The 24617-nt window shown below is 46.1% G+C and overlaps 1 protein-coding gene across 7 annotated transcripts in view; it reads left to right on the top strand.

Annotated features, from left to right (window-relative positions):
• vps13c (vacuolar protein sorting 13 homolog C) overlaps window positions 1-24617 on the top strand; it is a 368173-nt gene that overhangs the window by 95310 nt on the left and 248246 nt on the right. For all 7 annotated transcript variants that reach the window (XR_005458698.1, XR_005458696.1, XR_005458697.1 and 4 more), the window contains 5 exons: window positions 7483-7577; window positions 10795-10937; window positions 12490-12682; window positions 15753-15867; window positions 16053-16189. Coding sequence is in view for 4 of the 7 variants with exons in the window: in XM_038784422.1 (XP_038640350.1) it covers window positions 7483-7577; window positions 10795-10937; window positions 12490-12682; window positions 15753-15867; window positions 16053-16189 (683 nt within the window). In the remaining 3 variants the exon portion in view is untranslated. The remainder of the gene's footprint in view (window positions 1-7482; window positions 7578-10794; window positions 10938-12489; window positions 12683-15752; window positions 15868-16052; window positions 16190-24617) is intronic.

Raw genomic sequence — 24617 nt, 5'->3', positions numbered from 1 at the left:
TGGCCAGTTCGTTATCCAACTGGCCAGATTGCCCACTATCCCATGCCTCCTTACTTTCTGCATAAGCATGAGGGGCAGCAGGGTAGCATGGTGGTTAGCATAAATGCTTCACAGCTCCAGGGTCCCAGGTTCGATTCCCAGCTGGGTCACTGTCTGTGTGGAGTCTGCACGTCCTCCCCCTGTGTGCGTGGGTTTCCTCCGGGTGCTATCCCTCAGTACCCTTTCCATTACTTTGCCAACCTCTGAAGTAAGACTAACTGGCCTGTAATTCCCAGGGTTATCCCTATTCCCTTTTTTGAACAGGGGCATGACATTCGCCACTCTCCAATCCTCTGGTACCACCCCTGTTGACAGTGAGGACGAAAAGATCATTGCCAACGGCTCTACAATTTAATTTCTTGCTTCCCATAGAATCCTTGGATATATCCCGGCAGGCCCGGGGGACTTGTCTATCCTCAAGTGTTTCAAAATGCCCAACACATCTTCCTTCCTAACAAGTATCTCCTCGAGCTTACCAGTCAGTTTCACACTGTCCTCTCCAGGTGTAGGCCATATGGCCCCTCTCATTCATAAATACTGAAGAAAAGTACTCGTTCAAGACCTCTCCTATCCTGACTCAATACACAATCTCCCACTACTGTCCTTGATCGGACCCACCATTGCTCTAGTAATTCTCATATTTCTCACGTGTGTAAAGGCCTTGGGGTTTTCCTTGATTCTACCCGCCAAAGATGGGTTATGGTGTTCGGGCCGGAAAGTGGAGCTGAGTCCCCAAAAGATCATTCATGATCTCATTGAATGGTGGAGCAGGCTCGAGGGGCCAGATGGCCTACCTCCTGCTCCTAGTTCTTATGTTCTTGTGTTCTTTTCTCCAACCCTAGTTTTTAACGGCACCTTGTCCTGTAGCCCCCTCAGGGGGAGGCGAGGGAAGCTTGGAACCTGCCTCCGGACAAAGTCCCGGAGCTGAAGATATCGAAACCCATTCCCACCCGGTAACTCAAACTCCTCCTGTAATGCCTCCAAGGTCGGAAAGCCCTCCTAGATAAATAGATCCCCAAATCGCTCGATCCCTGCCTGCTGCCACCTCATGAAGCTCCGATCCAGCCTCCCTGGGATAAGCCGGTGATTGGTACAAATCGAAGACCACTCCAATCCCATGTACTGCCCCCACACCCTGAGGGCTGCCACCACCACAAGGCTTGTAGAGTACCGAACTGGCGAGAACGGCAGGGGTGGAGTCAGTAAAGCCTCCAGACTCGTACCCTTACAGGATGCCCCTTCCACTCGCCCCCAGGCCAACCCCTCCCCCACTACCCACTTCCTGACCACCGATATGTTGGCCACCCAGTAATAATTAATAAAGCTTGGGAGTGCCAGGCCTCCCTCTCCGCGACCCCGCTCCAGGAGTCCCCTCTTTACTCTCGGGGTTCCCCCGCCCACACAAAACCTGTAATCGCCGCATTTATTTTTCTAAAAAAAAAAGCCGTTGGGACAAAGTTCGGAAGGCATTGAAAAAAGATAAGCAGTCTTGGAAGGACAGTCATCTTCACCGTCTGAACCCTTCCCACTAACGTCAGAGGGAGCATGTCCCATCTGTGGAAATCCCTTTTCATTTGGTCGACCGCTTTGCCCAGATTTAACTTGTGGAGCTGCTCCCACTCTTTAGCCACTTGAATCCCTAAATGTCTGAAACTCCCTGCCACCACTTTAAAAGGTAACTCCCACAGTCTCCTTTCCTGTCCCTGTGCCTGGATCACAAACATCTCGCTTTTTCCCATATTCAGCTTGTAGCCTGAAAATCGCCCAAATTCTCCCAGTACTCCATGATTTTGGTCACTCCCCACCGGGTCTGTAACATAAAGCAGCAAGTCATCCGCATAGAGAGAGAGACCCTGTGCTCCAGCCCCCCCCCCCCCCCCCCCCCCCCCCCCCCCACATCCCCCTCTTGCTATTCCCCGCCAAGCACTCAATGCTCTTAAGGGACATTGATAATGGATCTATGGCCAGGGCAAACAGTAATTGGGAGAGCGGGCACCCCTGCTTTGTCCCTCCCGCAATTAAAATATTCTGACCGGATTCGGCTGGTTCTCACATTTGTCACCGGAGCCTGATACAATAGCCGGACCCAGCCCACAAATCCCTGCCTGAACCTGCCTAAGATATCCCGTATGTACTTCCACTCCACCCGGTCAAAAGCCTTCTCCGCGTCCATGGCCCAATCACCTCAGCCTCACGCCCCTCAGTTGGCATCATTATAACATTGGGAAGCCGTCTTATATTAGACGTCAGGCGTCTGCCCTTCACGAACCTCGTCTGATCCTCACCTATTTCCTCTGGGACACAGTCCTCTATTCTGGTGGCCAAAATCTTTGCCAGTAATTTCGCATCCACGTTCAAATGGGAAATTGGTCTGTACGATCCACAGCTCTCGCTTCAGGATGAGAGAGATTGATGCTTGTGACAGCGTTGGGGGAAGCATTCCTAACTCCTTGGAGTGGAGATTGTCGTTGGACTGGGGTGAGAAGTCTTAGAACACCAGGTTAAAGTCCAACATGTTTGTTTTAAACACTAGCTTTCAGAGCACTGCCCCTTCCTCAGGTGAATGAAGAGGCCTTGGATTCATTGAAAGCCTTGACTAACAGCGGCCTCACTAGCCCCGAAAATGTTTTGTAGAATTCCACTGGGAATCCGTCAGTTCCCGGGGCCTTCCCCGATTGCATTGCCCCAATCCGTCTTATAACTTCACTGAGCCCAATTGGGCCCTCCAAGACTTCCACCAGCTCCTCATCTACCTTTGGGGACTCTAGCCTCCCCAGGAATTGGTTCATCCCCCCCCCAGGGGGTTCCGACTCATATAAACGACTATAGAATTCATGGAACATGTCATTAACTGCCCCGTGTCCCTCACTACTTTGCCCCTCACATCCTTAATTTTCCCTATTCCTCTCGCTGCCTCCTGCTTCCTCAGCTGATGCGCCAACATCCTGCTAGCTTTCTCCCCATATTCATATACTGCCCATTTTACCCTCCTCAGCTGTCCCTCCGCTTTGCCTGTGGAAAGAAGCCCAAAATCCAGTTGAAGTCTCTGACGCTCCTTCAGGAGCTCCTCATCCGGAGACTCCACATATCACCCATCCACATGTAAGATTTCTCCTGCTAGCCTATCGACCTCTGCCCGTTCAGCCCTCTCCCTATGGGCCCGAATCGAAATATATTCCCCTCTGATGACCGCTTTCAGTGCCTCCCACACCACCCCAGCCGGGAGGTCAACCGTGTTGTTGGTTTTTATATACCCCCGAATGGCCTCCCTCACTTGCTCACATATTTTGTTGTTTGCTAACAGCCCTGCATCTCCACTGTCGGCGCTCAGAGTTTCTCGTGTTCACCTGTAGGTCTAGCCAATCTGGCGCATGGTGGTCCGATACTACGATTGCTGAATACTCTATGTCCACCAGCCACGCTAACAATGTTGTCCAATATTAAAAAAAATCGATCCTGGAGTACATCTTGTGAACATGGGAGTAGAATGAATATTCTTTACTCCTTGGCTTCTCAAATCTCCATGGATCAGCACCTCCCAAGTGCTCCATGAACCTTCGCAGCTCTTTTGCCATTGCTGACACTTTCCCCGACCTAGAACACGACCGGTCCACCCTCGGATCCAAGGCCGTGTTAAAATCACCCCCCATGATCAACCGGCGTGAGTCGAGGTCCGGGATTTTTCCCAGCATCTTCCTAACAAACACGACGTTGTCCCAGTTTGGGGCATATATATTCACCAGCACCACTGCCATTTCCTCCAGTTTTCCGCTCACCATGATAAATCTGCCTCCCGGGTCTGTCACCATTTTCCCCACCTCGAACACCACCCTTTTGTTAATCAGGATGGCCGCCCCTCCCCTTGTTTTGAAGTCCAATCCTGAATGAAACACCTGCCCGACCCATCCCATTTTCAGTCTAAATTGATCCCCCAGCTTCAAGTGTGTTTACTATAACATGGCCACGTCCGCCTTTAACTGTCTCAAGTGTCTTGACCAGCCCATTCTGGGCATGAACAGTACCCCCACCCCCTCGTCACTTTTCAGCTCATCCCCCCCACTTTGTTTCCGTGAGCCAGCCTTACCAGCTCACCTAGCAGTTCCACCCCTGAAGCCTAAAAGTCTCCTGGCTGCTGGATCTGAGACCCCAACTCTCAACATAAGTTTTTAGAACAAAAGCACCGAGTGCAAAAATCAAACAAGCCCTCCACTTCGGCCATAACTCAATGGCCCACCCCTCTCCCTTTACAACATCTTATCAATCCAATCACCTTCATACAGAGCCCCAAACAATAGAAGTGTCAACAAACAGGGTAAATGGAGAGACAGAAAAAATTATATATGTAAAACCTCGAACAGACGTCTTTCCCTCCTGCACCATCTTAATTTGAAAACTCTTCTTCTCCCCCTCCATTTTTTTTCCCCTTATTATTAGTTTCCCTTTTTTAACTTCTTTTTTTTTTTACAAACACAAACAAAAAGGGCAGCACGGTAGCATGGTGGTTAGCATAAATGCTTCACAGCTCCAGGGTCCCAAGTTCGATTCCCGGCTGGGTCACTGTCTGTGCGGAGTCTGCACGTCCTCCCCATGTGTGCGTGGGTTTCCTCCGGGTGCTCCGGTTTCCTCCCACAGTCCAAAGATGTGCGGGTTAGGTGGATTGGCCATGCTAAATTGCCCGTAGTGTCCTAAAAAGTAAGGTTAAGGGGGGCGGGTTGTTGGATTACGGGTATAGGGTGGATACATGGGTTTGAGTAGGGTGATCATTTGCTTGGCACAACATCGAGGGCCGAAGGGCCTGTTCTGTGCTGTACTGTTCTATTCTATAAAAGGAAGAAACTGTACCTGAGTACATACACTGAAAGGTCAAAGTTAGGGAACTCCAAAAGAAAAACCAACCACCCCTTCTCTTCCCGGTCATCGCAACTCCAGTTACAGTGCACCGCAGAACCGTTTGATGTAAATCGCTACCGACCAGTTTTCTCTTTTTATTAAGTCCTTATGGGTCCTCCAGGTTGTTGCCTTTCATAAAGCCCGCCACTTCTTCCGGCGAGCCAAAATATAATTCCCGCTCCTCGGAGGTTACCCAAAGATGGCACCACTGCCATTGTTGGGGAACCATGTTGGTTACCCAACCAACTTTTCAGTCCAAATATTACCCCCTTGGCATACAGGGCCGCTTTAACTTTATTAAAACTCGCCCTCCTCTTAGCAAGTTCTGCTCCCAAGTCTTGGTAAACCCGGATCTCAGCTTCTTCCCATACGAACCGTTTCATCTCCCTTGCCCATCTCATGATGCGCTCTTTGTCCAGGAATCGACGCAGCCTCCCCACCAATGCCCTGGGGGGGCTCATGACCCTGGGGCTTGCGCATAAGTGCCGTGTGAGCCTGGTCCACCTCCAACGGCCTGTCGAATAGCCTCTGCCCCCATCATTTTCTCGAACGTCCTCACACCAAACGCACCGGCATCTGCTTCTTCCTTTCCCTGTGGCAGACCGACGATCCGAACGTTCTGCCTGTGGGAACGATTCTCCAGGTCCTCCATCCTTTTCAGCAGCCACTTTTGCTGATCCTGTAAAATGCCAATTTGCAGTGCCATCCCAGTGGACTGCTGCTCCTGCTCCGTCGCCTGCTCCTGCAGCTTTTGGATCGACTGCCCCTGGTTGTTCACTGTCACCTCCATCCGGTCGACAGCCTCCTTAATCGAGGCTACCACCTTGGTCAGGTCCTCGCACACTCCTTACGATGCCGGGTGAACGTCACATCCAGGTCTGTAACCAACTGATCCATCGACCATTGGGCCGGCGGGGCCGGACCTCGCTTCTCTGCCATTGCAGCCACCAAGCTCAGATCCTCGCCTCCAACCAGCTTTTGATTCCTTCATTTGCGATTACTTTTTGAGCGTGGTTCCATTGGACAGGGGTCGCCTTCTCGTCCTCTCACTTTTATCCACTTATGTTAGAAAAAGTTTCCGCGAAAATCCAGCTTAAAAGCCGTTAAAAAACCACCAAGAGCAGAGCAGGAGCTGCTAAATGTGCGACTGTTCACAGCATAGTCTCCACCGGAAGTCCCTTCCTGTTTGTTCCCTGTTTATTCGCTTTCTTACCGTTTTATTTTCCTGTTGCATTTTTGATCCATGGATGATTATTGGACATGTCACTTTAAGGCAAGAAGTACCTTTAATTCAAACAGAAGAACCCAGAAAGCTGTGTTTAAACCGGTGATTGCAGACTGGCCGACATCACTGAGAACTCGGTTTGATAGATTTGGCTGGTGGCCCATGAATGGGCCCACAGGGCTGTGCTCTGCCTGGTAATGGGTGTTGATTGGATATGGTCCTGCTGGAATGTTTTTCAGGGCTCCAAGCGTTGAGTTTGGTTTCAGTTTTGAGTCCGGCAGCCCGATGAAGAGATCCAACTAACTCCCTTCCAAAAAAGATCCAGCTAATTCTCTCCAAAAGGCCGCTTTGAGGGCTGATTCTCTCTCCAGCAAGTCTGGGTGCTATTCTCATGAGACTGCAGAGGCCTGAAGTCAAACCATGAGCTGGAAGCAAGGGTTGATGTGAAATAAGGTGTCTCTCCAGATAGTCTGCTGCCTGTGAGTACTGCATTTTCTAAACTACTGGGATCCTGAATGAATGAATCTACAAAGAAGACATTACCGGCTTTAAACCAGAGGCTTTAATCGGCAAGCTTGCTGAGAAGAAAGTGTGCTAAACCGCCATCTGAAGCAAAGAGTTATCTTTCGACCTTCATCTGTATTTTTTTTTACCCCTTTCCATCTCTCTGCGTTGGTCTTGTGTGTGTGTGGATCGAGCAGGGGACAGTTAGAATGGATAGTAGGTATTAGCTTGTCGTTGTATTTGCCATATATTTCATGATAGTCCTTGTTATAAATAAACAAGCCTGGTGGCTGTAATTATTGGGCAGCCAAGAGCCAAAGATTTTGGGTATTTTTAGACGAATGATTGGTTAATTTACCTGTGCTGTGACTCTGGGGCATGTGGGTCTGGAATTGACCGCGCACTAGCCCAGGGCATCGTAACATAGTTGGCACACTTTCTTTGGAGATCAGTTTCTCTCTCTCTTTCTCACTCTCGCTCTCTCACTCAAAACCTACCTCTTTGATTAAGCCTTTGGTCAATATCCTAATTCTTCTTCCATGGCTCATAATCAATTTTTGTTCACTATGTCCTGTGACGCACTGGGATGTTTTACTGTGTTAAATGTGCAACACAAATGAAAGCTACCGTTACATGAAATGACAGCTGCTTTCTCAATGCTTAGGGATCTGTGGACCTGCTGGACAATCAATAACACATTGATCATGCAGACTTGTCGACATTTCTCCATAAATAGAGTTTTTGTTTTGGTACTTAAGATGTTTTTAACATTGCTTGCATGGCTCAGAATTTGCTCTGATCTCTTTATCATTTGCACACTCCAGGTATCAATGACCTGATGACAGGTGAAGAGAAGACCAAGTTGTACACTGCCATTGGATACAGTGAGAGCTCCCACAACTTGACCTTGCCCAAAGAGGTGCCTATTTTTATTCTTAATCATTGACTAGAAATTGTGTCGGTAATTTCTGAATCACGAAGGGCAGATTGCATGATCATGCACTCCCACGGTAAAAATGATACTTGAAGGGATTCTCTGATCTGTGATCGTTTTGAGTGTGACCCTGCGATCGGATTGTCAAACTGTGACCTCGAGTTAATTGATCATTGAAGTAATATTTAACAGTTTTGATCCCAGTGGATTGTAACAACGTTCAAATTCATTTCTCAGTTAATCAATACTTTTTGATTAGTGAATTTTCTTTCATCGTCTTGTGTTGGGTAATATTCCACTGTGATGAACCATAGAATTATAATGCTGCATAAGATAAAGATGCATGGCATTAAGGGTAAAGTAGTAGCATGGATAGAGGATTGGTTAATTAATAGAAAGCAAAGAGTGGGGATAAATGGGTGTTTCTCTGGTTGGCAATCAGTAGCTAGTGGTGTCCCTCAGGGATCTGTGTTGGGCCCACAATTGTTCACAATTTACATAGATGATTTGGAATTGGGGACCAAGGGCAATGTGTCCAAGTTTGCAATGACACTAAGATGAGTGGTAAAGCGAAAAGTGCAGAGGATACTGGAAGTCTGCAGAGGGATTTGGATAGGTTAAGTGAATGGGCTAGGGTCTGGCAGATGGAATACAATGTTGACAAATGTGAGGTTATCCATTTTGGTAGGAATAACAGCAAACGGGATTATTATTTAAACAATAAAATATTAAGGCATGCTGCTGTGCAGAGAGACCTGGGTGTGCTAGTGCATGAGTCACAGAAGGTTGGTTTACAGGTGCAACAGGTGATTAAGAAGGCAAATGGAATTTTGTCCTTCATTGCTAGAGGGATGGAGTTTAAGACTAGGGAGGTTATGTTGCAATTGTATAAGGTGTTAGTGAGGCCACACCTGGGGTATTGTGTTCAGTTTTGGTCTCCTTACTTGAGAAAGGACTAACTGTCACTGGAGGGTGTGCAGAGGAGATTCACTAGGTTAATCCCAGAGCTGAAGGGGTTGGATTTTGAGGAGAGGTTGAGTAGACTGGAACTGTACTCATTGGAATTTAGAAGGATGAGGGGGGATCTTATAGAAACATTTAAAATTATGAAGGGAATAGATAGGATAGATGCGGGCAGGTTGTTTCCACTGGCGGGTGAAAGCAGAACTAGGGGGCATAGACTCAAAATAAGGGGAAGTAGATTTAGGACTGCGTTTAGGAGGAACTTCTTCACCCAAAGGGTTGTGAATCTATGGAATTCCTTGCCCAGTGAAGCAGTTGAGGCTCCTTCATTACATGTTTTTAAGGTAAAGATAGATAGTTTTTTGAAGAATAAAGGGATTAAGGGTTATGGTGTTCGGGCCGGAAAGTGGAGCTGAGTCCACAAAAGATCAGCCATGATCTCATTGAATGGCGGAGCAGGCTCGAGGGGCCAGATGGCCTACTCCTGCTCCTAGTTCTTATGTTCTTATGTTCTTATGTTCTTATGTTCTATCGTGCAGAATGAGGCCATTCAGCCCATTGAGTCTCCACCGACCGTCTGAAAGAAAAGGCCCGCTCGCTGCCCTATTTCCGTAACCCCACCTAACCTGCACGTCTTTTGACACTAAGGGGCAATTTATCATGGCCAATCCACCTAACCTGCACATCTTTAGACTGGGAGGAAATCCACACAGACAGGAGGAGAACGTGCAACCTCCACACGGATAGTCACCCAAGGCCGGAATTGAACCTGGGTCACTGGCACTGTGAGGCCATCCAGGGACCTCACTGCGATATTAAATGTAATCAAACTTGTTTTTTTGCAGCGCTTTTAGAGATCCCTGGTTGGTTGACTTTTAACTGCCTGGTGTAAAGTCCTGGTAAGCTACTCAGTTGTGTCAATTTGCTGCAGAAAATCAAAAAAATAATGACACAGTCAACTCTGCAATATTCTCCTCAATAACATTTGGGGACATGTGCCAAATTTTAGAGAGCTTTCCCACAGACCAAGTCAATTAACAGCCTGACGTAGCCATACTCACTCCATCATACTTTACGACCAAAGCCCTAGACCCCTCCATTGCCGTCCTGGGTAGATCCTGTCCCAATGGCAGGGCAAATGCACCGGATGTGGAGTCACAGTGGTGTAGAGTTGCCCTGGGCATCCTCAACATTAACTCTGGACTCCATGACATTTCATGTCATCAGGCCAAACATGGACATTGCTGTTCATGATCTACTGACCTCCATTATTTGATGAATCATTGCTCCTCCGTGTTGACTAAGCACTGAGGATAGCGAGAAAACTAAATGTCCTCGGGATGGGTGATCTTCAATGTCCATCACCAAGAGTGACTTGGCCGTGCCATGCAGCACCAACCATCTTGCTGACTAACTCATCCGCACAACCCCCTTCTCTGACTGCTCAGCCCTGTGCCCTCCTGCTTTGATTGCTCAGCTGGGAGCTGTTGCCCTCGCCCCCCCCCCCCCTGTTCTGCCTTTCCCTGAGCCCCCTGCTGTAGCACCCCAGCCCTGCGACCCCCTCCTCTGGCTGCTCAGTTGGGTGCCCCCTCCCTGATCCACTCTTTACTCTTTGCTAAAATCATCCATTAGGCTTCTAAATTCCAGGGACTGCAACCCCAATTTGTTCAATCTCTCCTCTTAATAGAACCCTTAGAATCCACAAATCGTTCCCGTAAATCTGCTCTGCATTGCCTCCAAGACCAATATAGCCTTCCTGTGGTTTGGTGCAATGTTATGTTTTCATCATCACTGTTTACAATGCCACCTATCTTTGTGCCTTTGCAGTTTTTCTCTGTATTTTTCTTTCCCATCTTCTAACTCGTTAGTGAATATGGTGAGTAGTTGAGGTCCCAAAACATATCCTGGCAGCATTCCACATCCTGCTGATTAGAGTTCCCGGCATCTGTGTTTTTTTTTGAGTGCCTTTTCTTGTTATCTCCTACCTCTTCGGCTGTTTTCTTAGAGAGGTGGAGCTCCTCCAGTGAAATCCCAAAGTTTCAATTCTAAGACACCAAAGCTGCAGTTTGCAGCAATAGAACAAAAGGTTTTATCGTCATTTTCAATGGTACCTTGTCAAAAATTGATCCTGTAATGTCTGAACGATAGTGCACTGACTGTCATAGCGTGGGTATGCTGTCTGATAAGGGTTAGATTTAATTTGGAGACTCTATTTCCTGTTGTGATTGATTCCTTGCAGTATGTTGCAAATGTGATCAGCTTCAAGTTGGTCACTACCTCCATCACGATCCGAGAGGAACCGAATGTGGCAGAGATACTGAACGTGCAGATGATTGATCTGAGTGCAAGTGTTTTTCAGCGTCCTGGAGCTCAAGGTCTGAAGTAAGAGCTTTGTTTTTATTTACTAGGTGAAAGTGATCGAGCAGTGCATGGTACAAGAATATTTCTGATTATTCAAGTATCTGCAACATTAAGCTTTGAGTTGGTGATGAAAACTCCTGTGTTTTGATGCATGCAAATGATGCCACATTGTGTTATGAGCAGAAGATTTTTAGAATTTCATAGAATCTCCACAGTGCAGAAGGAGGCCGTTTGGCCCATTGAGTCCGCACCGACTCTCCGAAAGAGCACCCTACCCGGGTCCACTCACCTTGTAACCTCATCTAACCTTTGGACACGAAGGGGCAGCATGGCCAATCCACGTGGGACTGTGGGATGAAACTGGATCACTAAACTCCGCACACAGTCACCCAAGGTTGGAATTGAACCCGGGTCCCTGGCGCTGCGAGGCAGCAGTGCTAACCACCGTGAAAAGCATCATCATCACCCGTTTGACACTTATGCTGAGCTGTTCACTAGACAAGTTGATGAAATATTATCAGGTTTCTTTCTGCTGTTTGGTTGTTCGTACAAGGCGGATCTGTAATGTGCTTCAGCGCTTGCCCATCCCTGAGCCGGGCCTGTATTCCGTTAAGCCCATTTAGGTTTTTTTTCTTGCCAGGTTAGCTGGGACATTTCTGATACATGGAGAGAGTCCGAACAAGTGGGTGAAAATTTCAATTTTAGAATGGCAATTTGGCCAGATGAAGTTGATCTTTCCCATGGAAAACCCTTCCTTATTGGAGCTTTGAGGTTGCTGTCAAAGTTTTGCTTTCCTTCTAAAGGGTTGCCTCCAGCAGCGATGCATCTGTAAATGGGATACATGCCTCAGAGCTACATCAATGGCAGTTTTCCCTTTATCCCTCTCTCTAGTTGCCCCGCCTGGACCTGTACACTTAATTACCTGCAAAGATTTGCATTCAAAGTACCGTCTTGCATCTTTGACTCTGTCTCATATATATATATATATATATATATATATGCTTCTGGAACCCACCTCTTCATTCACCTGAGGAAGGAGCTGCGCTCCGAAAGCTAGTGATTCGAAACAAACCTGTTGGACTGTAACCTGGTGTTGTAAGACTTCTTACTGAGCTCACCCCAGTCCAACACCGGCATCTCCACATCACAGTTTTCTCTTGGGGTGGGCTTTGAGTTGCAATTGGACAAAATTTACCAACCATATTGGATGTCTATTATTTGTGAGTTGTCCAGCTTGTTTGTGTGTTATTATTTCCGGGTACCAGTGACTGTTCCCAGGGGACCGTAGCCACTGGCTCTTTGATGATGGTCAGGCTGTCAATTTATCTGCCCACTAGGTGGGAACTGGATAGTGCCTCTGCTATTAAGTTTGGAAGAAACTCACCAAGCACACTTTGCCCAATGTTGGCCTACCCAAGACTGCCTCCCCATAAAGATAGGCCATTGTGTAATTATTGTGATTCAGTTCTGCATTGATTTAAGCAAACTTGCACCTTGCCTTTGTTGTACAATACACTAGTTGTTGTAAGCCTAGAAGAGAAATCAACTTGTGTCCCCTTTTGTGTTTGTGCAGAGTGGAGGCCAGACTGGAGCACTGGTACGTTACAGGTTTGAAACAACAGAATATGGTTCCGTCTCTCATGGCTTCTGTTGGAGGCACAGAGTCCTCTTTGCTCAGTGTCCGTTTTGAGATTAACCCGGAAGGAAGCAATGCAGATCAGCTTTTAAGTGTGCAGTCTCAAGCAGTGGAGCTGATTTATGATGCTGTAAGTATAGATTCTAACACAAGAGGAAGTTGCTAATATTTCCTCAGACTTGGCTTTATGTAGCACAGGTTTATACAGCGCCTTTCTCGTCATCAGGACGTACCGAAGTGTTTTTGAAGTGCAATCATTGTTTAATGTAATTTTCAATTTATCCAGAGCAAGATCCCGCAGACAGCACTTGGCTAAATGACCAGTTAATCTGTTTTTGATGGTGTCAATTGAGAGATAAAGCATTGGCCAGGAAACTGAGAGACTTCCCGTGTTCTACTTTGAATCGTGCCATTAGTCCTTTACTATCAATCAAAAGATTGTGTGCCTGGGGTTGGGCTTGAATCCAGAACTGTCTAACTCGCGTTGTTAGTGCTGCAGCAGAGCCCAGACTAATACTTCTAATTTTAAAATATCTTGAGACTTCTGTCAACTTCTCCCTTAATAATTAATAGTTTGGATCTGCATTTATGTCAGAATCCTTCTATTTATTGAACTCTGCTCAAGTCTCATTCAGTATTAAAGTACAGCTCCCCATTGACTTCATATGTGAATGGACTTGTTGCTTTGGTGTTGAATTACACTGATTGGAAAATCCTGGCGCACATATCCAATCAGTTCACTGCTCCTTTGACTCCATTCCCACTAAAGTGCTGGCCACTGCTTTCCCTTCCTCACATTTTTAAATTATTATTTCTCCTCGCTGTCCACCACCCTTTCAGAACAACATTCCTTGCTCACCCCCTCAAAAATCTCAAGCTTGACAACTCGGTCCTTGCAAAACTCATTCCAAATGTCCCCTCCGTCCACCCCTCCCAGTGTTCTTGCACATATTAGCTCCAACCCGTCCCATCTTTCTTACCACTTGTTTGAATCTCTGCCACAGCACCAAGATGGCCTCAACTCGAATCACGAATGGCATCCTCAGTGATTGTCGTGCCTTATCCTTTCTGCAGCCTATAACATCAGTCGGCACCACCCTCCTCCCACAGCTCTGCCTCCATCTACTTTAGTTGGACTGTCCTTATTAAGTTCTGCTCTTAATCATATGATTGGAGCATGGATTTCCAAAGTGTTGGTCATGTTGACTAATCTAGTTGAGTCCTTCTGAGGAAGTCGCCAAGGCGATGCATAAGAGACCATTTATTGATTTTGTCTGCATGGACTTCCAGATGGCATTTGATAAAGTTGCACATGATATATTATGAATCTCAATGAAACCACGAGGAATTGCAGGCAGCCTTGTGATATGGGTTGGTATGAGGTGGGTGGGGAGGAGGTCGAGAGTCGATTTAAGGGTGTGCACTCTGGCAAAATATGACTTGCAATGTTTCTCAGCATCCTGTGCTAGGGCTGCTTATTTTCACCCCACAAATCACTGACAGGGGTGAAGGAGTAGGGAGCTATATATCCAGGTTTGCAGATGATAGTAAATTGGGAGGAGCAGTTAAGATATATAAATAGAAGCAGAAAGGTACAAAGTGGCATAGATTGAGTGGACAAAACTGGTAGATTCAATGTGGACAAAGGTGATATAATCTCTTTGGACCCAGAAATGGTTAATAAGAAATATTCTAAATGGTGAGTGATTGGGAGCAAAGTTGGATCAAGGCGTCAAGTTGTACAAAGGTAGCACACTGGTGCAAAAAGGAATCAAAAAGGCTAATGGAGCGCTGGCCTTTATTTTAGAGAGGTTGCTTATCAGGTCCCAAATTAAATTCCATCTTGAATTTTGGGAATTGCACCTCTAAACGATATATTGGTCTTCCGGGCAAAACAAGATATTCAGTGGCATGCGACCGGGGCATAAAGGGTTAAATTATGAAGACAGGTTTCACGGAATGCGTTAGGTTTGTATTCCTTTTAGATTAGAAAATTGAGGGATGATTTGATTGGCCTTTAAGATGATGAGGGCATACAAGAGGATAGATATGCAGAAACTAGGGTAATGAAATCCAGAATAAATAGCGCAACCTTCGAGCTAAATTACTCGCACGTGAAATTAGAAAACGGAAGATGGTGGAAATGTGGCTTCTTAAGCCCCGACATCTACCCTCAGCATCCTCATTTCAGTTGCTTTTGCCAGTGGCAAAGGTATAAATGGTTAATGTATAAACCAGGGGCTGGTTTAGCACACTGGGCTAAATCGCTGGCTTTTAATGCAGAGCAAGGGAAGCCAGCAGCACGGTACGATTCCCGTACCAGCCTCCCCGAACAGGCGTCGGAATATGGCGACTAGGGGCTTTTCACAGTACTTCATTGAAGCCTACTCCTGACAATAAGCCATTTTCATTTCATTTCATAAATGGGGTCAGCTTCCATATCTGTGCTGACAACAGCCTGAGCTGTTGATCGTATACTTCTCTTCACCCCTCCACTGTTTGGATCCTATTTTGGAAGCCGTTTCCTCCAGTTAGACACCCGGAAGTACAAAGCGATTGGCTGCATGACAGTAACTGTATCCCCTTTCCCCAGCTGCTATCTCGCCCTGAACCTGAGCATCCTCCACTTGCTGCTCATTCTGGAGCCAAGCGCTCACCAGCGTATCCTTCCCAGCACAAGGACCGCAGATTTCCATCTGCTACCGCTGAATTATTGTCCGCTTCCCTCTGCCGCATGTTTGTGGTTGCAGAGAATAGATAAAGGTACGATCCAACATACAAGACATGAGCTGAGACGGAAGGTTAGAAGAACTTTGAACTGTATTCCCTCGAGCAGCGATTGAGAGAACGTCACAGGGTTCTGTAAAATATTAAAGGATATGAGTAAAGTGGATCAGAGAATATGTACACTTAAATTTCTGAAAAATAAACTGGAACGGACATTTTCAGAAGGTGGTTACACATTTAATATCAGCCAAAGTACAATCAAAGTCACGAGTTCTCAGATTGCAATGGATACAAGACATGGTACAAGAGAGATGAGCTTTGATAAACTACATAGCATCTTCTCAACCCTAAACTTTTAACTTTCTGTGTTTGCTGTTAGCTGTTGTGTTTTGCAGACACCTAATTTTTAAGCTGTGTTTTTTTTCCATGCCTCAGATTTTTTGGGAATAAATTGATTCCCTTTTCCTTTGCAGCAAACCATAAACAGTTTGGTCGAGTTTTTCCAGACTGACCGAGGACTCGATCTTGAGCAGCTGACTTCAGCCACGTTACTGAAGTTGGAGGAAATCAAAGAAAAGACTGCAACAGGTAAAAATTTGTAATGTCTAGAAAATAGAAGCTGTGAGGCGACCAGCCTCCATTTAATCCTTTTGCATCCAATCTGATTTAGCCATAATGTTTCTTTGTTTTCTGAGTTTTGGAAAAGGAAATGCTCCATTACAGGTTTTACTTGTGTTTGTATAATGCAATTGTTTGCTTAAATATTTAACCAGGTCTGTCATATGTGATTGAAACGCGCAAAACCTTTGATCTACGAATCAACTTTAAACCATCCTACCTCGTGGTCCCACAGACGGGCTTTTATGATGTGAATTCAAATTTGCTGATTGTGGACTTTGGTAGTTTACAGGTATGACAATGCGTGGTTTCTATTAAAGCTCCTGCCTTTGTAGAGAATTGCTAACCTCTGTTGGATGTGCAGGATTTGTCAGGTCACCTAAGTTGAATCTTTTGATAACCTATAAACCTGAAGTTGTAATTTGGACAACGCAGTAGACCTATGGTTAAGGTCAGAGCGTGCCGCATCGAGGCAAGGTGCGGAATATGTGGGAAACTGTCAGTGAAGCAGAGGACAAAGTGTTAACAAAGTGGGAGTTGAAGGTATTCAGTCAGTATTGTGCTCGACAAAGATTGCTCCTGAGACCTGTTTATATTTATGACCTGGGTTTGGGAATTTGCCGACTGCACCAAATTGAGGATTTGAAAAAAACAATTAATTTACTCGATGCGAGTGTCGCTGCCAAGGCCAGTATTTATTGTCCGTCTCTAATTGCCCCTTGGTGGTGGTGAGCCACCGTCTTGAGTCGCTGCAGTCCACGTGATGTAGGTGCACCCACTGATGATAGGGAAAGAATTCCAGATTTTTGACCCAGCAACAGTGAATGAATGGTGATATATTCCCAAGCCAGGATGGTGAGTGACTTGGAGGGGAACTTCGAGGCGGTGGTGTCCTCGTGTGCCTGCTGACACTGTCCTTCTGCATGGCAGCAGTCATGGGTTTGGAAGGTGCCGCCTAAGGAGCCTTGGTGAGGTCCTGCAGTGCAGTGGACACTCGTGCCTCTGATCGGTGATGGAGGGAGTGAATGTTTGTGGCTGGGATGCCAATCAAGTGGGCTGCTTTGTCCTGGATAGTGATGAACCTTTGGAGTGTTGTTGGCGCTGTACTCTAGCAATATACATGACAACATACTATAAAGGCTTCTATACGTATGCAGGAAGGAAAGGTTTGGCTATAGAAATGTGGGTCCACTGCAGGCAGTCAGGTGAATTTTTAATGGGGAATATCGGGGGTGAAGCTTAGTGGGAGAAATCCGGAGTGCAGCCTGGGAAAGTAAGTGGCACTTTGTGTCTGTGTCTCTCTCTCTCTTTTCGGATTGTGGGGGGAAAAAAAATGGGAGACGACGTCCAGTACAGTTGTGACCTGATTGGCTGGTAGGGAATCTTTTTAAAAAACTAATTAATTAACAAAGTAGAGAGTAACTAAACCTGAGGGCAGAGATTAGTATTTAGCACTTAATTATTAAGTGAAAATCTAGCCCCAGGGACTTAATTTAATAACAATTTAATTATTTATTTTAAATTAATTAACTAGTGCTTAAATGCCACTTAGTGTGGTGCAGTGCTCTAACTGTGAGATGTGGGAGATCCGTGATGCTTCCAGCGTTCCGGTCAACTACATCTGCATAGAACATTACAGCGCAGTACAGGCCCTTCGGCCCTCGATGTTGTGCCGACCTGTGAAACCCCTCTAAAGCCCATCTACACTATTCCCTTATCGTCCATATGCCTATTCAATGACCATTTGAATGTGTTTAGTGTTGGCGAGTCCACTACTGTTGCAGGCAGGGCATTCCACGCCCTTACTACTCTCTGAGTAAAGAACCTACCTCTGACATCTGTCCTATATCTATCTCCCCTCAATTTAAAGCTATGTCCCCTTGTGCTGGACATCACCATCCGAGGAAAAAGGCTCTCAATGTCCACCCTATCTAATCCTCTGATCATCTTGTATGCCTCAATTAAGTCCCCTCTTAACCTTCTTCTCTCGAACGAAAACAGCCTCAAGTCCCTCGTCAAAAAGAAAAATAAGGCTTTGTACGGTCTAGAAGGGTGGAAACAGTTGAAACACTTGAGGATAAGTGGAATTGGCCATGCTAAATTGCCCCATATTTGGAAAAAAATAATTGGGTACTCTTATTTAAAAAAAAGATTAAAAAAAAGACCTTTAAAAAGGGTGCCTATTAGAATCATAGAATTTACAGTGCAGAAGGAGGCCATTGGGCCCATCGGGCCTTGGAAAGAGCACCCTAGGCAAGCCCATACCTCCACCCTGTACCCACACCTCCATCCTATCCCCGTATTCCCATCTAACCTTTTTTTGGACACTAAGTGCAATTTAGCACAGCCAATCCACCTAACCTACACATCTTTGGACTGTGGGAGAAAACCGGAGCACCCGGAGGAAACCCACGCAGACGTGGGGAGACCGTGCAGACACTGACTGTGACCCAGCCAGGAATCAAACCCGGGACCCTGGAACTGTGAAGCAACAGTGCTAACCAATATGCTCCCGTGCTGCTGGTCTTTGTTCTAAACCAGCTTTCTTTTGTGTATGTCCAGTCCTTTGTTTCTGCTTATGCTTTGCAGTGTGCTCCTATTTTTTGATATTTATTTTCTAAGGTGTTATTTCTTTGTAATCGCCAAGTGGCTAGTGTTGTGTTCAAGTGTAACCACCAAACGGCCAGTTTTTTATTCAGTTTGTAATCGCCAAAAATGTGTGTATTTGAGCCAAGTGCATGACAAAGTCATATATTTGAACCTCACCAACTGGACTACCGATTCTTATTAGAAGTGGAAAATAAGAGTCCAATTTGTAAGAGATTATAAAGTGTAGGTGTACAAAGAGGCCTGGCTGTTTCCTTTAATAAGTGGCCAATGGCTAACATGCAATGCAGCAAGCAATTAGGAGAGCTAATGGAATATTAGCCTTTATCACAAGGGGATTTGAGTACATGAGTAGCAAAGTCTTCCTTCGATGGTAATCAACCTTGATTAGACCATGGTGCTGTGTGCACTTTTGGGCCCCTTGCCTTCGGGAGGATATTCTTGCCTTGGAGGAGTGCACTAAAGGTTCACCAGTCTTGTTTCTAGGATGGCAGGACTGTCCTGTGAAGAAAGGGGAAACAAGTTCGGAAGAATGAGATGTGATCTCATTGAAACCCACAAAATACTTAAAAGGCGTAGACAGGGTAGATGCAGGTAAGAAGTTTTTCCTGATGGGGGGGGACACAATTTCAAGATGAAGGGGAGGCCACTTAGGGGTTGAGGAGAAATTATTTTACTCACAGTTGTGAATCTTTGGAATTCTCTGCCCCAGAGGCAGTGGAAGCTCCATCATTGAGTATGTTTAAAGCAGTGATTGACATATTTCTGAATGACCAAAGGATTTGGTGATCGTGTAAGGGGAAAAGGCAGTGAAGTGGAAAATTACCCATGATTGTATTGAATGGTGGAGCAGGCTCAATCAGTGGAATGGCTTACTGTGATCCAATGTTCCTCTAATTGCAATTGATCACCATTTGCAGCTCCTTGGGTACTGAAGCTGCCCGTGACTGTCTGCAGCAAGACCAGGACAGCATTCAGGCTCGGGCTGATAAATGGAAAGTAACATTTGCACCACAGAAGTGCTTGGCAATGAGCATGACGGACGAGAGAATATAGCTACCTCTCCATGTCGTTCAATGGCATTACCATTGGTTTGGAGCCAATGTTGAGGACTTTCTGGGCAGCTCCCTTCTGATTGCTGATATGTCAAATTGCTTCTCGATCAGCCTGTGGAACTAGATGTTAACAAGGAGGGTTTAGTCAGGTTGACTGAGGCTGGTGTAACGTTTTCTTGTATGAATCTAAAATCTAGGTTAATGTTGGGTGAACAGTCCAGTTTTATCATCATTAGTGTTTTGTGCCAAGATTGATTTTTAAAGCTGGTGGGTTTAAGTGAGATGTTGTTGGCTGTGTGTTCCCAGATGGTTCATCTTCGCCTTGAAGGCTCGTGGCACAGTGAGGATATTGGTTTTCTGCTGATAGCGGTGGTGATGGATCGCTGGCTCGAGCCAGCCTCTCTGTTCCCGCCACACTCTCCCGTTCTTCCTCAGTTACCTGTCTTTGTTGATTGGAAGGTCTTCTCACCATTTTTGATGATCGTTCGCCATATTGGTCCCGATTGGGCATCTGCTTTGCATTTGCTGCTGTTACGAGAGCAGACCTTCATAGAGGCTTTCAGATTATCTTTGGAACGTTTGTTTTGGTCCTTGTGTGAACGGGCTTCTTGGCGGAGCTCTGGGCAGTCTAGTTGGGCTCCTGGTGACCTGTCAAATCCATCTCTGCTGATGTAAGATTTACTCTAACCTCTATACTCGCCGTATCTGTGTATTGGAGGAAGCTCACACTGCTTCTCAGACAGCATTAGAATTATCCTAGGGCTTTGATATAGAACATAGAACAGTAAAGCACATACAGGCCCTTCGGCCCACGATGTTGTGCCGACCATTTATCCTAATCAAAGATCAACATAATTAACACCCCTTCAAATAACTGCTGTCCATGTGCCTGTCCAAGAGTCGCTTAAATGTCTCTGACTCCACCACCTCCGCTGGCAGTGCATTCCACACACCCACCACTCTCTGTGTAAAGTGTCATGTGGGAGAACCTTTAAGAAGTGGGTGTTTATCGAATAGCTGCAGTGATGTCAGAGTGTGGGTGGAGCTGGGCTGTCTGTCTTTCACTTTTGCTTTGAGCAGGCATCTACATATATACAAAGAAGATAGGAGCAGGAGGAGACTGATCACCCAACTCAATAGCCTAATCCTGCTTTCTCCCCATAGCCTTTGATCCCATTCTCCCCAAGTGCTACATCCAGCCAACTCTTGAATATATTCAAAGTTTAAGTATCAACTACTTCCTGCGGTAATGAATTCCACAGGCTCACCACTCTTTGGTGAAGAAGTGTCTCCTTACCTCTGTCCGAAATGGTTTACCTTGAATCCTCAGGATGTGACCCCTGCTTCTGGACACACCTATTTTTGGTCTATCATTTTCTCTGCATCTACCCTGTCTAGTCCTGTTAGAATTTTATAAATCTCTATGATATTCCCCCTCAATCTTCTGAACTCCAGCGAGAATAATCCCAGCCTAGTCAATCTCTCCTCATATGATAGTCCCGCCATCCCTGGAATCAGTCTGGTAAACCTTCGCTGCACTCCCTCGAGAGCAAGAACAACCTTCCTCAGAGAAGGAGACCAAAACTGCACACTATACTCCAGGTGTGGCCTCACCAAGGCCCTGTATAATTGCAGCAACACATCCCTGCTTCTATACTCAACCTTTCGCAATGAAGGCCAACATACCATTCGCCTTCTTTACCGCCTGCTGCACCTGCATGCTTACCTCCAGCGAATGGTGCACAAGGACACCCAGGTCCCGCTGCACACTCCCCTCTCCCAATTTACAACCATTCAGGTAGTAATCTGCCTTCCTGTTTTTGCTTCCGAAATGAATAGCCTCATACTTATCCAAATTATACTGTATCTACCATTGGCTTCCCAACCTGTCCATATCTTGCTGTAGGATCCCTGCACCCTCGTCACAATTCACCCTCCCACCCAACTTGGTATCATCTGCAAACTTTGAGATGTTATATTTTGTTCCCTCATCCAAATCATTAATATATATTGTGAATAGCTGGGGGTCCCAGCACTGATCCCTGTGGTACCCCACTGGTTACTGCCTGCCAATTTGAAAAGGACTCATTATTCCTGACTCTTTGTTTCCTCTCTGCCAAATAGTTTTCTATCCACTTCAATGCATTTCCCCCAATCCCATGCCCTTTAATTTTGCACAATAATCTCTTATGTGGGACTTTGTCAAACGCCTTCTGAAAGTCCAAATATACCACATCGGCTGGCTCCCCCTTGTCGACTGTACTGGTTACCTCTTCAAAGAATTCCAACAGATTTGTCAAACATGATTTTCCCTTCATAAATCCATGCTGACTCTGACTCATCCTGCCAGTGTTTTCTAAATGTTCCGCTATAAAGTCCTTGTTAATGGATTCAAGCATTTTCCCCACTGCTGATGTTAGGCTTACTGGTCTACAATTCAAGCTTTCTCTATACCTCCCTTTTTGAATATCGGAGTGACGTGAGCTACCCTCCAATCTGCAGGGGCAGTTCCAGAGTCTATAGAATCCCGGAAGATGATCACCAACGCTCCACTATTTCCAGAGCCACCTCCTTAAGCACTCTGGGATGCAGATTCTCAGGCCCTGGGGATTTATCCGCCTTCAACCCCGTCAGTTTTCCCAGCACCATTTCTCTACTAATGTTAATCTCCCTCCGTTCTCTCTCACTAAACCTTTCATACTCCATTTCTGGGATGTGATTTGTGTCCTCAGGGATGTGATTTGTGTCCTCGGGGATGTGATTTGTGTCCTCGGGGATGTGATTTGTGTCCTCGGGGATGTGATTTGTGTCCTCGGGGATGTGATTTGTGTGCTCGGGGATGTGATTTGTGTCCTCGGGGATGTGATTTGTGTCCTCGGGGATGTGATTTGTGTCCTCGGGGATGTGATTTGTGTCCTCGGGGATGTGATTTGTGTCCTCGGGGATGTGATTTGTGTCCTCGGGGTTGTGATTTGTGTCCTCGGGGATGTGATTTGTGTCCTCGGGGATGTGATTTGTGTCCTCGGGGATGTGATTTGTGTCCTCGGGGATGTGATTTGTGTCCTCGGGGATGTGATTTGTGTCCTCGGGGATGTGATTTGTGTCCTCGGGGATGTGATTTGTGTCCTTGGGGGATGTGATTTGTGTCCTCGGGGATGTGATTTGTGTCCTCGGGGATGTGATTTGTGTCCTCGGGGATCTGATTTGTGTCCTCGGGGATCTGATTTGTGTCCTCGGGGATCTGATTTGTGTCCTCATAGGGTGTGTTTAGTTTTGTTTTGAGAGCTGGATAGCTGCAGGAAAAGCAAGCAGCTGTATAAGGATCTCTCTGCAATCTAAAGGCTGTCTCCAGATCATTTGGATGATTTCAAAGTGATAACTGCTCTCAGTAGAGAATTTAAACCTGATCTCTGTGCTAAAAAGGGTCTTTTGTCTTATGGATGTAGCAAGGAAAGACTAAGGGTTATTTATAGACTGTTGTATCTGTGGGGATGATTGGTGTGACAGTTGTTAAGATGTTTACTGTGGGTTTATAAAGTGTTAACTGGTTGCATTGTTTAAATAAACATTGTTTTTTTTGTTTAAACATGCTTTTAGTTCTCTGTTGCATCACACCTGTAAAGTGGGCCCTTGTGCTCCCCATAACCACAATCTATTCAAAGTTCTGGGTCAGGGGAACTCCATGATACTCTTTGGGGTTCTCTAAACCCCGGCCCATAACAAAAGAACCTTCCTCTGACATCTCCCCTATACCTTCCTCCAATCACCTTAAAATTATGTCCCCTCGTGACAGCCCTTTCTGCCCTGGGGAAAAGTCTCTGGCCATCCACTCTATCCATGCCTCTCATCACCTTGTACACCTCTATCAAGTCACCACTCTGCCTTCTTCACTCCAGTGAGAAAAGCCCTAGCTCCCTCAACCTTTGTCTGTAAGTTCAAGCTTCTGCACTGCAGAGAAACATGGGCAAAGCCACTGGCCAGAAAACATATGTGTGTAGTGTTGGGTTTGACATCATTAGTCTCATCATGCATCCGACTCAATTGTAAAAATTTGGAACAACTGAGTGGCTGGCTCGGCCATTTCAGTTAAAAGTCAGCCCAATTAGGCTAAGGGAAGTCACAAGTGAACACGATGGGACGATGATTACCATTACGTATTTTAGATTTATACAATGACATGTATTTAAATTCCCCAGCTGTCATGGTGGGATCATACTGTATTTCCTCTTGATTACTAGTCCAGTAACTGCTCAGGCCTGCTGATTTTTACTTTGTCCAAGGTGGTCGGTTCCAGGGTGGAGCCGGGCTGGGGGCTCACGATCTTTGGGGTAGCATCGGAGCCGGGAGTGCAGGAGGCGAGAGAGGTCGGTACACTGGCCTTTGCGTCTCTAGTAGCCCGGCGTAGGATTCTCTTACAGTGGAGGGACGCGAAGTCCCGGAGCCTGGATCAATGACATGGCTGGGTCCATCAAGCTGGAAAAGATTAAGTTAGTCCTGAGGGGGTCGGTACAAGGGTTCTTTGGTGATGGCAGCCTTTCCTCGATCTCCTGGCGGAGAGGTAGAGGGTGGTCAGTCTCGGCAGCAACCCGGGTGGGGGGGGTTCGGGATTTGTTAAGGGGGTTTGTTTTTGAGACGGTGTGTTTGCTATTTTTTGTTTCTTTCTTGTATTGTTATTAGTTATTAATTTATTACTTTGTATTGGGGGGATTTCTGTTTGTTTAGTTTTACACCTTGTTTACTTTAACTGTTGGGAGAAAATTTGTTGTTGAAAAATTTGAATAAAAAAAAAACAGATCTTTCCATTTCCATCTGCCTCAACTGCTTTGCAGCATCGGTGCTGTTCATCGCAAGTGGTAACGGAGTCCCACAATCACGCAGCTCTCTGGGTGAAGAGATTTCCCCTGAACCCCCTCTTGGATTGATTAATTCCAAACTTTTAAATTCATGACTCTTGAGATCTGTGCTTCCTCCATAGTGTAGCTGTTGGAATGATGAAAAGTCAGCCCGAGCTGTTACACAGCATTACCCCGTGGTTGCTAACCTCGATAAACATCTTTC

The sequence above is a fragment of the Scyliorhinus canicula genome, chromosome 24 (genome assembly GCF_902713615.1).
Source record: "Scyliorhinus canicula chromosome 24, sScyCan1.1, whole genome shotgun sequence".
NCBI classification, from domain to species: Eukaryota; Metazoa; Chordata; class Chondrichthyes; order Carcharhiniformes; family Scyliorhinidae; genus Scyliorhinus; species Scyliorhinus canicula.
The sequence above is the reverse complement of the archived record's forward strand: the minus strand, read 5'-3'. Positions and strand labels throughout refer to the sequence as shown.